General features: G+C 42.8%; 1 protein-coding gene across 4 annotated transcripts in view; it reads left to right on the forward strand.

Moving 5' to 3' along the window:
- Positions 1-18,136, forward strand: part of LOC145346972 (uncharacterized) — a 464,774-nt gene that overhangs the window by 378,575 nt on the left and 68,063 nt on the right. For all 4 annotated transcript variants that reach the window (XM_080194876.1, XM_080194853.1, XM_080194862.1 and 1 more), the window contains 9 exons: positions 430-1,149; positions 4,530-4,589; positions 5,841-5,897; positions 7,469-7,540; positions 10,322-10,451; positions 12,904-13,043; positions 13,946-15,544; positions 15,995-16,156; positions 16,228-16,338. In XM_080194876.1, the coding sequence (XP_080051002.1) occupies positions 430-1,149; positions 4,530-4,589; positions 5,841-5,897; positions 7,469-7,540; positions 10,322-10,451; positions 12,904-13,043; positions 13,946-15,544; positions 15,995-16,156; positions 16,228-16,338 (3,051 nt within the window). The remainder of the gene's footprint in view (positions 1-429; positions 1,150-4,529; positions 4,590-5,840; positions 5,898-7,468; positions 7,541-10,321; positions 10,452-12,903; positions 13,044-13,945; positions 15,545-15,994; positions 16,157-16,227; positions 16,339-18,136) is intronic.

The raw sequence follows: 18,136 nt of genomic DNA on the forward strand, positions 1-18,136 counted from the left end.
TGTGCACTGATGTTCAAATGGAAAAATTAATGATTATGAGGTGAGGGGTGGCAAGGTAGCAGCACATTGGCACTTTTGTTACAGTGCCAGGGTCCTGGGTTTGATTCCTGGTGCGGTTGACTGTCTATATGGAGTCTGCACATTCTCCACGTGTCTGCATGGGTCTCTTCCGGGTGCTCCGGTTTCCACTCACAGTCCAAAGATGTGCAGGTTAGGTTGAATGGCCATGCTAAGATTGCCTCTTAGTGTCAGGGGGAACTAGCTAGGTAAATGCATGGCATTATGGGGATAGGGCGTGTGCGGGATTGTGGCTGATGGGCTGAATGGCCTCTTTCTGCATTGTAGGATTCTATGATTCTTTGAGATGCTGACAGTTCGGGACTGCAAAGTTCTGTGATGTGTGTTCATTATATTCTTCTTCCTTACAAGCTGACTGAAAAGGAGAAATTGGAAGAGGTGCTGAAGGGGAAACTCTGGCGTTTGCAGAACCATCTGAAGATGAAGGAGGATGAGATGAAGAAGCAATCCGAGTACTTTGAACACTACAAGCAGAAGCAGCAACAGCAAACGATGAAACTGCGGGAACGGGAACAGTCACTGCACAGCCAGATTTTCAAGCTGGACAGAGAGAGGATCGACCTGAATGCTACCAGCGTTGTCTTGAGAACGGAGCTGCAGGAGGTAACGGCAAAATTCGCAAAGCTGGAAAAGGCTCACGCCAAACGGAGGAAAGATCGTTCAGAGCACGAGACGGAACTTGCCAACATGGAAAATTCCCTGTCCGAGAGGGAGGACCAAATCAAAGACAGTATTCTGGTGCTTCAACATGACCTGAAGAAGCTCTTGGAGAAGGACGAGGCCGCGAACCGGGAGAAGGAACAGCTCCGTGAAAGACTTCAGCAAGCGGAAGATAATGAAGACTTCCTCGCACACAAGCTGGAAGACTTCCGCTCACGGATCCATGAGCTGAAGCTATCGGAGAGCAGCCTGCAAGAGCAAGCGGAGGAACTGGAAGAGGAGAATGAGAAGCTCAGAAGAGAACTTAAAGAAGCGCAGGAGAATGAAAGCTATCTGAAAGAAGTGCTGGAAGAGAAAGAAAAGCTGGAGAGTTTAGTAGAGGAGAAGAATCGAGTACATAATCTGACATTGGTAAGTGCTAATGCTGCCAAATGTAATATCCCTACAAATTATATTAATTCTTTTTATTGTAATCGATACTGAAGCAATATTACTTTAAAACTAAGGCTAGAATCTTATCACCGTTCACGCTGGTGGGATTTCCCCATCCAGCTACAGTGAACGGAGATTTGGCTAGATGCCAAATTCTCCAACCTCGCTGCAGCAGGACCGTGGCGTGAGTGGCAGGTAAGATTGCACCCTACATCTAAAAAAGGTAAAATCATTGTGGCTCCAGATGACCATGAGGAGGAGAGCTGACTCGTGGCAATTTATGATGTGGATATGCCGGCGTTGGACTGGGGTAAACACAGTAAAAAACCTGGTGTTGTCAGACTTTTTACCACTGGTGGCAATTTAACCACGGATAAAGTAGACATGGAGCAGATGCTTCCTCTTGTGGGGCATTCTTGGGCGAGAGGTCATAGTCTTAGGATAAAGGGGTAACAAATTTAAAACAGAGTTGAGGAGAAACTACTTCTCCCAAAGGGTTGTGAATCTATGGAATTCACTACTCCAAAGCACCCTGTCTGCTGGGACAGTGAGTAAATTTAGGGAGAAGTTAGATTGATTTTTAATTGCTAATTGGTTGAAGGTTTATGGGGAGAATGCAGGAAAATGGGGATGAGGAGCATATCAGCCATGATCGAATGGCCTAATCCTGCTCCTATATCTTATGAACCTGAGGATCACCACACCTCAGGTGAGGTGGAAGGTTGAGAAAGAAGTCTTTCATGAATAGCCTCAGCTGGTAAAGGAATTGAACCTGTGCTGTTGATGGCACTACCTACTTACAAACCAGCCATCCAGCCAGCTGAGCTAACCGAACCCCATAAGCTAAGCCTAGGCTCCAAAAGAATAACATTATTTTCACCTACATTTTTCTTTCCACCTCTCATAAGAACATCTGAACTGTACCCTCCGACTTCCTTGTCAGTCAAGAATCTATAACTCAGCCTTAAAAATGTCCGGTGACCCAGCCTACATTGTACTCTGGAAAGGGACAAATGGCTCTCTCCTTAAATATTTCTCAGTAATGCCCTCTTAAATGAGAGACCCTTTAATTTAAAATGTGTCACTTGGTTCTAGTTTCTCCCAGAAGGGGAAATATCCTCAGTATTCACCCTGTCAATTCTCCTCAGGACCTGATGGGCAAATTTTTCCCATTCAGCTCACCATATGAATCATGGCGGGTGGGACATGGACCATGCAAAGATCTGTTGACTTTAGGGGGAATTTTCTGGTCTTGGGGCCAGTATGGCTGAAAAACCCTGCCCTGTTTGCTTCAATAAGATCATCTCTTATTCTTCTATACTTCACTGGATACAGTGTCTAACCTTTTATCATAAGATAACCCTTTCATCCTCAGAACCAGTTGAGTGAGCCTTCACTGAACTTCTTCTAATTCTTTCTCAAGATCACAACTGTACACAGTACTCCAGATGTGGTCTCACTAATGCCGTATACAACTCTAGCAAAACATCCTTACTTTTGTATTCAATCCTCTTGCAATAAATGACACCATTCTGTTTTCCTCCAAATCACTTACTGCATCTGTGCATTAATGTCTTGTGGTTCATGTACCAAGACACTCAAATTCCTCAGTACTGCTGAGTTTTGTAATCTTTTTTCATTTAAATATTATCCTGCTTTTCCATTCTTCCTGCCAAAGTGGTCCAATTCCTATCTTCCTGCATTATGCTCCATTTGTCAATTTTTGCCCACTCACTTAACTTATCTAGATTCCTTTGCAAATGTTCTCCTCGCAATTTGTGTCATCCACAAATACAGAAACCATTCAAGTCATTTATATAGATTATAAATAGTTGAGGCCCTAGCATTGATCCTTGTGGTATTCTGAAAGATAAGCTTGCCAACCTAAAAATAGCCCATTTATCCATACTTTCTGCTTCCTGTTCACCAGCCAATTCTCTATGCATTGTGACACATTACCCCCTATTCCATGAACTCTTATTTTGCATAGAAACCTTTGATGTGGCAGCTTATTAAATGCCTTTTTGGAAATCCAAGTACATAACATTTGCAGCTTCCCCTTTCTCCATGTTACCTGTTACTTCCTCAAAGAACTCTAGTAAATTAGTCGAACATGACCTCCCTTTCACGAAATGTTGACTGTGCATTAAGATTTTCTAAGTGTCCTGATATAACTCCTTTAATAATAAATTCTAGCATGTTCCCTATGGCAGGTGATGATTTATGCCGCTATATTCTACCAGCTCTCTCAGAGCTCATCCTTTAGGGGATTCATTACGTATGAATGTGAAAATTAGTGGTTGAAGAGGATAAGCGGATGGCATCATTGGATTTTCCAGCAGAACTGTTGGATGCTATTTGGGGTGTGGGTTAGATGTGCCAGCATTTAAGATGTACACTCAATTCCATTAGATGCCAGGTCTAGTGGAAGATGTGTCCATTCACAAAGTGGTGTATAACAGGGAGCTGAGGCCAAAACTCGATGTGCCAGAACTGCTGTCACTGGTGCCAGAATTGGATTTGACTTTGGCCTGTGGAAAGGAAAGGTGAATTACCTGCCTGACACATTAAACCAAGGAATGGTCACCTTTGTAAGCTTTGACTGTCCACCAGCATATTTAAAGCAGCTGTTCTGACTTTATACGATCAGAAAATTCTGTTTTGAATATGCTGCTCAGAAAGAATTCTGTAACTTACCTTTTGATGGTTTCAGGAAGGGAAATGCCTGCCTCCTACCTTTTTATTTTGGAGCCCTTACCATGGCGTTCAGAATAACCATTCCCATACATGCTGTCATATTCATGTTGCCTGTTTCTTAGATCTTTCATTTGCCATATCAATAGATGTTTTCCATATTGTAATCAGCCTGGGATTTGGGATTTATCTACTTCCAGTGAGCGTTTGGTATAGATAACAATATTGACAATTATATAAGAGACTTTAATGTAGTTTTAGGGAATGAATTCTTAAACCAGAATGTCTGTGTGGAGTTTGCACGTTCTCCCCGTGTCAGCATGGGTTTCCTCCGGGTTCTTTGGTTCCCTCCACAGTCCAAAGATGTGCAGCTTAGGTGGATTGGCCACACTAAATTGACCCTTACTATCCCAGGACATGGAGATTAGATGGATTAGCCATAGTAAATGTGTAGGGTTACAGGGATCGGGCAGGGGAGAGGGCCTGGGTAAGATACGCAGTCTGAGAGTCAGTGCAAACTCAATGGACTGAATGGCCTTTTCTGCACTGTAGGGATTCTATGATTCTATGTAAGGCAATGGGGATGCACAAGAGGCCACAGTTGGAAGACTGCGGAATTCTCGGAGAGTTGTATGATATTCATAGGCACCTTTTTCTTTCTGTAGAACAACAGTGAGTTCCAGTTAAGTTCAGATGAAACACCAGACCAAGAAACTCCATTGGAGGTGAGAACAAATCTTTATTTTGCAGCTGTTTTAACTCCTGTCTCAGTCGAGTTTGCTTTCTTCGGAATTTTGTAATCCCATTATTGAACAAGGGATTAACAAAAAGGTCACGTTTCATCATGCGCATGTCCTGTCCACTTAATATTTAAACTAGAGTTATTGGGAAAACCCTGCCCGGAATGCCATTTGAAGGTTAAATGGGTACAAATTCATCTGAGCCCATTTTTATCAAGCCATTGGAAAAGTAAGTTGATTGTGTGGAGAAAAGCCAGTTGCAGATTTGCTATGTGCCTGTTCCCACAGCTATTGAAAACCAGCTTCATCCTGTGTCTGTATGTCTGTGGGTCACACGTTGAGTTTGCTTCTCTGCAATGATTTGACATTGACGTTATTGGAAACTTATGGTCAAACTATAATTTGGCAATGAACTCCAAAAGAAAGCAGAAATGCTAGTTAAGTGTAAAGCACAACATTTTAATCAGTGAGGTGCAAGACTACAGAAAGGCTCTGTTCAATGAAGGAGCTGATAGTTCTCCAAGCCCCATGTACAAAACACCAGGTTAAACTCCAACAGGTTTTTTGGAATCACGAGCTTTCGGAGCACTGCTTCTTTATCAGGTGAGTCGAGAGGTATATTTCACAAACAGGGCATATATAAACAAAGGCACAATTGCAAGGTAATGGTTGGAATGCGAGTCTTTTCAGGTAATCAAGTCTTTACAGGTACAGGCAGTGTGAACGGAGAGAGGGATAATCACAGGTTAAAGAGGTATGAATTGTCTCAAGCTGATCCTACTAACTGTCCTGGCTTGAGACAATTAACACCTCTTTAACCTGTGATTATCCCTCTCTACACTCGCACTGCCTGTACCTGTAAAGACTTGATTGCCCGAAAAGACTCACATTCCAACCATTATCTTGCAATTGTGTCTTTGTCGATGTATGCTGTGTTTGTGAAACCTACCTCTCCACTCACCTGATGAAGGAGCAGCACTTTGAAAGCTCGTGATTCCAAATAAACCTGTTGGATTTTAACCTGGTGTTGTCAGACTTCTTACTGTGCCCACCCCAGTCAAACGCCAGCATCTCCACATCAGCATACACAGAGACAGATGAAATTGTGACCTTCGCACTAAGGCATGGTAGAGTGAGTTTTGTGAGTGCGGAATATTTCCCATGAGTTTGGAGAGCAAACACAGCGTCACTGCCGTATTACTGCTAATCGCTGAAATGATTATTTTTCTGCTTCAGGTATCTTCCAAATATAAGCACCTGAGCAGCCTCTGCAACGCAATGTTTCATCAGATGGTAAGTTCAGATTCTGATAGTTACTCTGTGGGTAGTTAGTTAATTGCAGTTCAGAAGCTCTAGGAAAATAAAGCATAAATTGATTTTTTTGTTATTTGTTCAAGGGATGTGGGTATCACTGGCTGGCCCAGTATTTATTGCCCATCCCTGAGGGCAATTAAGAGTTAACCACATTATTGTGGATCTGGACTCACATGTAGGCCAGGCCAGATAAGGATGACAGACTTCCTTCCCTAAAGGATATTGGTGAACCAGATGGCTTTTTCTGACATTCGACAATGGTTTCACAGTCATTATTGGACATTTTAAATTCCAGATTTTTATTAAACTCGAATTTCACCACCTGCTATGATGGGATTCGAACCCGGGCCCCCAAGGCGTTATCCAGGGTCTCTGGATTATTAGTCCAGCAACAATAGGGCACATGCCACTGCCTCCCCAATTGTGTTTAATTTGTACTTATATCCTCATTCCAATCAGCTTGTGTTTCGGATGTATTCAGTTCTGTCAGAGGGTCATATGGATTTGAAATGTTGGCTGCAATTCTCCATCCGTTCACACCCCATCGCTGCTGCCAGAGAGGATGGAGAATTTGGCGCTCAGCCAAATCTCCATTTGCCGCAGTGGGACAGGAGATTCCCACTGACGTGAGCAGCCAGAGAATCCTGGCCATTAACTTTGTTCCTCTCTCCAGAGATGCTGCCAGGCCTGCTGAGATTATCCAGCATTTTCTGTTCTTATTTTAAATTTCCAGCATCCACACGCAGTATTTTGCTTTTATTTGAGTATTTATCCATTTTGATTTCAGGTGAGGATCCCAATCAAGGTTTTTTCTGTATCCCATGAGTGTCAGTTTTCTACTTTCTTGCTAAACTATAACTCAACTTAACATTATAAATGGAGATGAGTAAGTGGCAAACATAACAAGTTTATTTTAGTCAGAATGGGAATCAAAACTCCACTGTGGCATCATTCTGAACTGCATGTGGACCATATACATCTCTAGCTTTATAATCATATGGAATTATATATATGCAGTGCTGTCTAGTGTATTGGGAATGCTTTTAGCTGGTGCAAGGGGAGGCAATGGCCTGCTGGTATTACCGCTGGACTACTCATCCAGCTAATGTTCAGGGGACCCGGGTTCGAATCCTGCCACAGTAGATGGTGGAACTTGAATTCAATTTTTAAAAATCTGGAATTAAGAACCTACTGGTGACCATTGTTGGAATAAACCCATCTGGTTCACTAATGTCCTTTTAGGGAAGGAAATCTGCAGTCCTTACCTGGGTCTGGCCTACATGTCTTAACTCTAGAGCCATAGCAATGTGGTTGACTGTCAACTACCCTTGGGCAACTGGGGATGGGCAATAAATGTTGGCAAGCCAGCTATGCTTATGTCTCACAAATAAATTTTTAAAAATCTAAATGCAAAGCTTAAAAAGGGTCAGAACAAAAATGAGTATTCAAACCCTTTGATAAGCCTTACAAGTTCCAATGAAACAATCGTTAAGAGTGAAACTTTGCAATTATCACAGTTAATTTGATTTTATATTTACTTCCTCTTGTAGGAAGAGGAGACCTCACCGAACAGATACAGAGACCTAAAGAACTCTTTAACACATCTGCGATCTCAGCTGCAGGTAAAAAGGAAAATGGCAAAACAAATGTAAATGCGCTATTCACCTTTCATAGCACAAGGTTACTTTGCATTCCTTTAATACTGTGCAACTAGTAACAAACTCCTCCCAGTCATTAATGTCAACACTGTCCTGCTTCAAGGTGAGCTGACATTGCTGACCACCATGGATGGTTTGGTCTCTCTGCTTCCAGCTTTGCTATGGTCATGACAACAGGCCTGACTTATTTCTATCATTGATATTATTAAGGTAATGGTAAAGTCACCATAGTCCCCGATGACCATACACTCCTCTTCCCTTTGAGGGAGAGAGTTGATGGTAGTGATTTTAACCTGAGGATCTTCCCATCTCAGATGAGGGACAAAGTTGAGAGGTGGGTCCTTCGTGAATAACCTCAGCTGGCACAGGAATTGAACTCGTGCTGTTGGCATTGCTCTGCATCACAAACCCGCTGTCCAGCCAGCGACCATATCAGGCGTACTCCTAACACAAAGTTAAAACAATGTACAAACGGGGTGAGATAACATAAATCAGATTCCTGACTTGTTTTCCCGATCCTGCCTAATCCAGTGCAGCTGAAAAACTGAGGAAGGAAAGTGAATTAGTAACCATGGTTATGCAAATTGTCTTCATATTTTAATCCTTCAAACCCTGATATAGTTCTGGTGATTTTGCAGTGGACCCTTTCAAAGGCTGATACATCTTAGCTGAGGGCAAATGCCTGAAATTGAACGATGCTCCCAACGTGGTCTGATTAAAAACTTAGTACAAATGAAATGTACGTCTGAAATGTCACATCCTCACTCTTATATTCTATCACTCTTAAGATAAAGCCCAATGTTCAGCTGACCTTTTTGATTGTTTTTAGTGATTTGCTTACATGGAAACCCAACTCGCTTTTCTCCTTCACCGTTCCTAGGGTTTTACAGGGTAGCAAGAGGCCCTTCAGCCCATTGTGTCCTATAGTTGCCCGTCATTTTGAAAATATTCCAATTTGGATCCAAAGTGAATGCCCTCACACTTACCCACACTGAATTCTATCTGCCACAGTTTCACCCATTTATTTATTCCGTATATGTACCTTTGTAGCTTTCACCTCACACCCATACTATTTACGGCACCATCTACCTTGGTATTATCTCCAAATCCAAATGGAGAATTTCCAGTCATACAGAACTTCAACAAAAGCTGAGATCCCTGTACAGATCTCCAGGGACCAGCGGTTGTCACATCCCACCAATTTCTTTATCTGGTCTCCAAACTAATTACCAGTCCAGATCACAAGATTACAATTCCACTTTTTGCTAATAAGCTCTCATGTGAAACCTTGTGGAAAGCAAGGGGTTAGGGTTCGGAACGCACTGCCTGAGAGCCTGGTGATGGTAGATTCGAACACAGCTTCCGAAAGAGAATTGGACAGTTAACTGGAGAACAGAGATTGTAGGGGCTACAGGGAAAAGAGGCTGGACTGGGACTGTGAGATCTCCTGCAGGGGGCCAGCATGGGCACATTAGGCTGAATGGCCTCATTCTGTTTTGCAACTGTTCTGTGATTCAACACTTTTAAATGAACAAGAACTTGCAGTTTGGAATAAATTATGATGAACATGATCACGAAAATCCCCTCCACTGTCACATCATCCTGACTTGGACACATATTACATTCCTTCACTATCCCTGGGCAAAAATCACTATCACACAGCACTGTGGGATCACATGGACTGTGGGCTGTTCAAGAAGGAGCCACAGTGCCACTGTCCCAAGAGCAACAGGGAATAGCGCTTGCTAGTGGCATCCATATCCTAATAACTTGTTAACACAAACCATTTGATTGCTGAAAACTGGCTCGTAGAATTATAGAATCCCTACAGTGCAGAAGGAGGCCATTTGGCCCATTGAGCCTGCGCTGACAACAATCCCACCCAGGTCCTATCCCATTTAACCCCACACATGTGCTCTGGTAATCCCACTGACGCTAAAGGTCGATTTTAGCATGGCCAATCCACCTAACCTGCTCATCTTTGGACTGTAGGAGAAAACTGGAGGCCCCGGAGGAAACCCACACAGACATGGGGAGAACATACAAACTCCACACAGACAGTGATCCAAGGCCCGAACTGAACCCTGATCTGTGGCGCTGTGAGGCAGCAATGCTCATCACTGTGCCCACAGAAAGTAATAAATCTGGGTTCTATGATTGGCTTGGTATCTATATGAAAATTGAGCAACTGTTCTGGTGTGGCTTTTTGTATGGTCCACCTACCTGCTCGTAGCTTTCCCAATCTTTATTAGAATGAATTACTTTAACGGTGGTTATTTGAGTCAAGAAGTACGAACTTGATGATTTTCTTTGTGCAGGCAGGTTTAACCTGCCGCCTTGCACACTGAGCTAAGAGTGGCAGCACTGTGGCACAGTGGTTAGCACTGCTGCTTCACAGCACCAGGGACTCGGGTTCAGTTCCTGATATGGGTCACCGTGCGGAGTCTGCACGCTTTCCCCGTGTCTGCGTGGGTTTCCTCCGGGTGCTCTGGTTTCCTCCAACAGTCCAAAGGTGTGTAGGTTAGATGGATCGGCCATGCTAAAATTGCCTCTTAGTGTTGGGGGAATAGCTAGGATAAATGCATGGGGTTATGGGAATAGGGCCTGGATGGGATTGTGCTTAGTGCAGACATGGTGGGCCGAATGGCCTTTTTCTGCACCTTTGGAATCTATGATTCAGTTGAGTGTAGATGCCATCTTTCTACAGGCTTCAGCTCCAATTTCAAATTTTTTTTCCCCACTCAGAATGGAGACATTTTGTTTCGAGAAGAGTTGTTGCAGAACAAGTGGGCGGCTGTGTTGGATTCAGCTCGGAACAAGAACACTCAGACTCCCTCCATTGGACAGTGTGTTCAAGAGGCCATGATCATTGCAAGTAGGGCATTGTGCACAATATTATACCCTTCAGTTAACCTCACTGCTCCCTTAATCATTGTCTGTCATAAGGTTAGTGAAACATCTGTTTGATAAATTGTGTTTTGCAGTGAAACAATAGCTATCCCTTTAACTATTGTGGATTTTTGCATCTCATCAACATTCTAGTAAGAAAGCTTACTCTTTTGTTCAAGGAGGACTTGTGGCGCAGTGGGTAGCGTCCCTGGCCTCTGAGCCAGAAGTTCTGTGTTTGAGTCTCACCCTAGGACTTGATGTCCAAGGAAGGTGCATTCATAATACAGCCAAGTGGTGAGTATCAACCTGCAAAATCTTTTCAACATGCCTGTGTAAGAGCGGGAGAGACTCCTGGTCAGCCATGCTTGATATGCAGTGGCACCCATCAAGCTATACACCTCCCGTGACAGGTCAGTAACCTGTTCCAGGGAAAACCTCTCTATTTTATTCAGGTACTTTTAAGCATTCGTTTCCTCTTTCAGTATTACAAACTACACCATGTAAATTATTTTCAAAGTATACTTATTATGAATGCAATTCATTTTGCTATTAAGCAAGCAATCTTCCAGCGCATCCAATTTTTTCCCCAGTTTGGGATGGACACTTGGGTCACCAGTCTCTTGAGTGAGTCTTGTATCTCTTACTGTCAAAATTTCCCTCATTGCGTGAAGTGGGGAATTCTGTTCTCAGTGTCTGGAATACAAAATACTAATAATAATAAGTAAGTCTCCTGAATATTTTTGGCAAAGGTAAATGGAACTCAGATTTAAAGCGCAATGAAATTTATTTCCAAAACTAATTTTGTTATAAAACGTACAAACAGTACAAAGAACAAAAGACATACATTGGACAAATACAATATTTTGGCCAAAGGTGGATCTAGTGATGCAATCACACCTGGAGTTTCATCCATAAATCTTCACTTTCATGCCAAAAATAACTGTACAATTTGCATATCTTAGATACAGTCCAGCAATTAACTTCACATGATCCCATTTAATATTTAACTTGGCAATTTATTCATGACACATTCTCAAATCGAACTATAATCTGACACCTTAAATAATGATTTGTCATTTGTTCGTTCAACTATTGGAAGTATACTCCTAAATCAAAATGTCTTCCTTGTTGCTTAGCGATACAAAATTATACTTCAACTTATTCAGCGTTTTGCAAGGAGGGTTAGAACCACTTTCTACTGGATGCGGGCCCATACATCTGGCAGAAGTCCCAGATTAAACTCCTTGTTCTTGTATAGAAACGTATATAATTTGTCCTTTTAAACAATGGATGGTTTCATACTGTACCATGTTCAAGTTACATTGCAATTGAGTTTTCATGTTTTTCAGTCAATTCTCTGATGCAAGAAAAACTTGGAGTGACAATCAGTTACTGACAAATTTAACAACTAACATTAAATGACTTTTAATGCCCTTATTAGTTTACATTTATTTTCAAAATCTTATTGCTTAATTTCACCACTGCCAAGTACATAGTTATGCAATAGCATGACCCAGGGATCATGGTAATGAAACAGTTTTGTGTGCCACCTGGAAACCACAGTACCATACAAACGCTCACATGTTAAAACTCCTTCAAACATCACTAAATGACAGAGTGTGCCACACTGTTCCTGTTGGTGACCTGACTATCTTACTGACTATAACAAATCTTTGAGTCTAGCTCTGCCAAACATAGGAAGAGAGTTCTCTTTGTCTGTGTTTGATATTCACTCTCTGCACGTCAAGTTGTGTCCTAACTGGACAAAAAAGTGAAGACGTGAGCTCTGAACCATCCCCAGCTCTCTGTTGTCACACGAACCTCTGCCTTGCTAGATGTAAGCTCCTGATATCCGCCTCCCAATCTCTCATTCCAGATTAATATGTTTATGAGGATACCTTACCAAACCCTCATTGTGGTATGTGAGAAAACAAAATGGCTTGTGTGGATCATTCCATAGATTTAATTTCTCAGAAGCCAAATTCAACTCATATTTCTATATAATTAATTCAAACTTTCTATGAAGTCTGTTGTGCACAGTGGTTAGCAGTGCTGCCTCACTGTACCAGGGACCTGGGTTTGATTCCTGGCTTGTGTCACTGTCTGTGTGGTGTCTGCCCATTCTCTGCGTGTTTCCATGTGGGTTTCCTCTGGGTGCTCTGGTTTCCTCCCACAGTGCAGGTTAGGTGAAGCGTCCATGTTAAATTCTCCCTCAGTGTACCCTGGAATGTGGCGTCTGGGGGATTTTCACAGTAGCTTCATTGCTGTGCGAAAATAAGCCTTTTTGACTAATAAATAAACTTTACTTGTTCAAGAAAATCTGAAAGTACAACAAGTTCATACCTATTTGGTGATGGAGGGGCTATAAAATGAAGATATGACATGATCAAACTATCAAAAATATATTAATAAATCTCGATATATCTACTTTTCAATAGAGCTGGCTTCCGAAAGTGTCTGTAATTATCCAAAGCTGCCCGAGGCTGTGAAGGAAGGGCGTATTATACCACTGCTTGAAGCAAACTCCTGTACGTTGGCAGATCTGATGCAGGTTCTTAGGACTGGAGATGTGGAGAAGGTGAGGAACAATTCCTGAGCCTAAATGTGTCTGAATAATTTGCTCTTGTACGTCACATCGATATGATATATTATAGATGTTTTTATTCTATATTCTACATCATGGTAACTCTGGGTTTCATTTTAAAATGGAAAGTAGAACTATTGGCTCGATTGCTCAATCGTTTGAGGTTGAGGCCGATACATACAGCTGGGAAGAGCTTCACTCCACAACTAAGTGTGCTGTCTGAATCTCACCTGGGGGTGCATGAGGCTGAATAAGTGAAGACAAGCCCAGCGCTAACATATTTCACCTTAATGTCCACCACATTTCCTAAACCATTTTAAATGTAGGAAATAACATTCAACTAACAAATCTTACTTTTTCCCATCACTGTAAAATAAAGAATGGCCTGAAAACCAAAGCTTATCTCTGCACCCCCCACCCTCCCAACCCCTCCCTGCAATTGGTGTGAAACTCTCCGCTGCCACAGAAATTGTCAGAGTCTGGGAAAATTGCATGCTGTAGCTTGCTAAAAAAATCGGAGTGAAACTCTCTGGTGTTCTGCCTGTCCAGTCTGCACCAACAATAATCCCACCCAGGCCCTATCCCCGTAATCCCACATATTTATCCTGCTAATCCCCCGATACTAAGGTGCAATTCAACCTAGCCATTCTACCTAACCAGCACACTTTTGGAGCGTGGGAGGAAACCGGAGCATTGGGAGGAAACCCACGCAGATACGAGGAGAACATGCAAACTCCACACAGACAGTCGCCAGATGGTGGAACTGAACCCGGGTCCCTGGCACTGTGAGACACCAGTGCTAAACACTGTGCCGCCCTTTTCATTTAAGACTTGCGATATATTTAATTTATGTATATATGCAAAGCAGTACATAATTGTCATTACCTTAACCTCAGGTCAGAGCAAATCTTCAGAGCCCTGAGACACAAAAGGAACTGGCTATGTTACTGGACCCTGAGGTAGGACACTGGTCGAGTTATGACCTGTCATCATCCACAGTGGAAAATCGAGCGATCGCAACAGCCCAAGAGACCAGAAGATGTGGAGACCACCAGACGATTGGCGAGGAAATATGCAGCGAGGTTGCCGTTCCTGTGGACGCCCCAAGTGATGGGTCACAGTCTGACCAATTAGAGCTCGTGGATCAGGCAGTCACGAAAGAAAAGGCAAGGTGCCTGTCTGTAAGCAGGATTGCAGAATGCACTGACAATGACACAGATACTTGCACGCTGCCAAAGACACATCTCAACACAAAAACAGACCTTACTGGGATGGAAGCAGAGACAATGACTGAAACCATTGCAAACCTTGAGGCTGAAATCCAACAACTTCAGACAGAGAAGGGAGAAGTAAGTCAGCTGTTGCAGTGCAGGAGCAGCCAGTTACTCAAGGCGACTGAAGAGAAGTGTAAATTAGAAGATGAATTGGGTGCAGCAAAGAGCGAAGTAAGCCATTTATCTCAGAAGCTTGAGGAAATAACGAAAACAAAGATGCAGGAAAAAGAATCGATGAAAAATAACCTGAGGAAAGAAAACGAAGCTTTGGAGAAACGGAATAAAGAGCTGCTAAATGGGATGGCAAAACTGGAATCCAACCAAAGAGACTTGAAAGAGAAGAATGAGGAATGTCTGCAGAGAATCTCAAAGCTAAAAGAAGAAAAGAGGCAGCTGGAAGACACAATTAGCCGTATGCAGAAAGAAAATGCACAGAAGTTAGGGGAGTGCCATCAAACGGTGGAAACTTTGAGTGCACAAAATGAGGAACTGCAGAAAAGAGTTTCAGAGTTGGAATCCAAGGATGAAACCCTTGCCAATACAGTGACAGGAATGAAAGAGGAAATAGGAAGGCTGATGAAAGAAAACGAACGCCTGCTAGACAAATTTAACAAACGGGAGAACGAGGAGACGTGTGCTATTCACCAAACCGTGCATCAGTTAACAAGAGAGAGAGAAGATCTTCTAGCAAAAATTGGGAAACTGGAGAGCGAGGTGGAGAAGCACCGTAGTGAGAGCAGTGCCACGCAAGACAAACTAAATCAATTACAAAATGAAAACACCAACTTGTTGAATTTGAAAGACTATCTCGTCAAGGAGCTGAAAGCCCAAGGAGCAGTTGAAATGACGAAGCAAGACCAACTAAAGGAAACTCTATCGCAACAAAGTGGTAATTTATTACAAGAGGGTACTTCCAAAAATGGCGACAGCAAGATGATGATCAGGGCTGAGAAGACGTGCCAAGTGCAACAAAGCTGGAGTTTGATGGAACCAAATGTTGAATTTAATGATGTATTGGCAGAGTCATCTGGAGGGAAACACACTGGAGAATCTAATGACGACCAGAGCAAGGGATCTGAAAATAATGCGGAAGGCCAAAAATGTCTTGTTGAAGAAACTGGAACTATTGCAGAAACATGCTTAGAAGAAAATGCAAACGTATTGGCTTTTGAGGTCATTGATTATTCTGACAAAATTACATTGCTGGAAAGCATTGTTAAGGTAAATGAAGATTGATTGTGTGTGTGTGTGTGTGTGTGTGTGTGTGTGTGTGTGTGTGTGTGTGTGTGTGTGTGTGTGTGTGTGTGTGTGTGTGTGTGTGTGTGTGTGTGTGTGTGTCCAGAATTTTCTGGCCATTCATGCAGTTGGGATTCTCCCATCCTGCTGCAGTGAATGGAGATTTGGCCCAGCACCAAATTCTCCGTCCTCGCTTTCAGCGGCAGCGGGGCGTAAACATCCGTAAAATTCCAGCCCATTAATTTCATTATTATTGCCACATTGCAGTTCCTGCTTCGAAATCCGGTTCTTTTTCCAATGTCAATTACTTGAAATTTTCAATTATACTGTTGGAATGTTTAGCACGTAAAATGCTGGTTTGATGGTCGGTTCAAAATATCTTGCCACCATGAATTAACATGTGTCATTAATTGCTCAACCTGCATCCACTTGAAGGAAAAGGATGAATCCTTGAAAAAACTAAAGTTGGATTGTGATCTCCGACAAAGGAAACTAACAGACGCTGAGGAGAAGTCTGCAACTCGTGACTTCCAATTCGATCATGAAGAACGGGGTTTGCAAGGGAAGGAGAGCTCTGCTGAAAAACCTGTGACTGAGGTAATCAAATATTGTTCTTTGCCTCCTGTCACCACCTTGACCCATTGTAACACAACTCTTTTAAATATCAGATGCTGTACCTGACTTTGATGGAAAGGAACAATTCACTTGAGAAACGACTTGAAAGAACAGAAATTGAGCTGAGGTCCAAACAAGATGAACTGGACAAGACAAAATCTGAGGTATATCTTAAAGTTTATTCATTTATTATTGTCATACAGAGGCTTACATTAACACTGCAATGAAGTTACTTTACACTAACACTGCAATGAAGTGAAAGTCCCCTAGTCGCCACATTCCAGCACCTTTTCGAGTACACTGAGGGAGAATTTAGCATGGCCAATGCACCTAGCCAGCACGTCTTTTGGACTGTGATCAGAAACCGGAACACCCAGAGGAAACACAGGCAGATGCAAGGGGAACGTGCAGACTCCACACAGACAGTGACCCAAACTGGGAATCGCTGCCAGGTCCCTGGCGGCAGTGCTAACCACTGTGCCGCCCTTTAGATTTGACTTTCTTTATTATTGTCACATGTACTGGAATACAGTGAGAAGTATTGTTTCGTGCGCGCTATACAGACAAAACATACAATTCATAAAGTACATAGGGGAAAAGGAAAGGAGTGGGTGCAGAATATAGTGTTACAGTCACAGGTAGGGTGAAGAGAAAGATCAGCTTAATATATGATAAGACCATTCAAAAAGTCTGATGGTAGCAGAGAAAAGGCTGGAGGGTATGAAACATTTAAGAACCCCCCTCAGGTTGATCAGACTGGGCTCAGCTGTAATGCCCCCCAGTACTGAAGGGCCTGCCAGTACTTATTGTCTATGTTCACAAAATGTTCATGTATTTTATACGTTAAACATAGTAAAACATCCCAAAGCATCTCAGAAGAGGGTAATCAGATAAAAATTGACACACGGCCAAAGAAGGAGACAGTAAAATATGTGGCCAACAGCTTGTGCAAGGAGTTAGGCTTTAAGGAGCGTCTTCAGACAGGAGGAGAGACTGAGGTCGCGAGTTTGGCTCCTGGATCAGGAGCAGCGCAGAGGTGGGACAGACCATTAAAAAAAGGGGCGTGATCTTACCAGCTGTCCACACCATGCTCCAGCTGCAGTGAAGTCGGAGAATTTGGCACCCAGACAAATCTCCATTCACTGCAGCGGGATGGGAAAATCCCACCGGCATGAACGATTGGAAAATTCCGGTCACAATTCCCAGCCTCTTAGCAGTCAAAAAAATGAAACCAATGGAGAACGGTCACATTTGGAATAAACACAAGTATGTCTCTCAAATACAGAAATCCAAATAAAGATCATTAAAAACTTTAGTTGGGACCAACTTGTTTCATAAACTGATCAGATTTATTGATACAGATGCAAAGGATAACTGTTAGTTGATTTTAGCATCATTTAGGGGATTGGCTCAGGGACTCAGGAGACATTGCTGGGGGTGAGTGGTACAGGTTGTTCCGTGACTATTCTGCATGTGTACAGCTGAATGCTGACAGGCCCTTCGACTGGATTGAACCACAGTCAATCCTGATGCCTTTCTGACCCGACCCTTTGACACATGGTCAGGGTAAATGCTGAGGGGCCGTTTCCCCTTGTGGGGAGGGTCTAGTACCAGAGGGTGGCATGGTAGCATAGTGGGGTTAGCCCTGCTGCTTCACAGCACCAGGGACCTGGGTCTGATTGGGTCACTGTCGAGTTTGCATGGTGTCTGCGTGGGTTTCCTCCGGGTGCTCCGATTTCCTCCCACAGTCTGAAAGATATGGTGGTTAGGTGCAATTGACCCGAACAGGCATTGGACTGTGGCAACTAGGGGAATTTCGTAGTAACTTCACTACGGTGTTAATGTAAGCCTTACTTGTGACTTTTTTTTTGATAAACTGTCTAGATGTTGTCACTGGCTAATGATTAGAAGGAAGAAGCTTGTTCTTTTCTGAGACAGCTCTGCTCCAATATTGAAATATAG

This window comes from Carcharhinus amblyrhynchos, chromosome 1 (genome assembly GCF_965287045.1).
Source record: "Carcharhinus amblyrhynchos chromosome 1, sCarAmb.v2.hapA, whole genome shotgun sequence".
In the NCBI taxonomy this organism is placed as follows: Eukaryota; Metazoa; Chordata; class Chondrichthyes; order Carcharhiniformes; family Carcharhinidae; genus Carcharhinus; species Carcharhinus amblyrhynchos.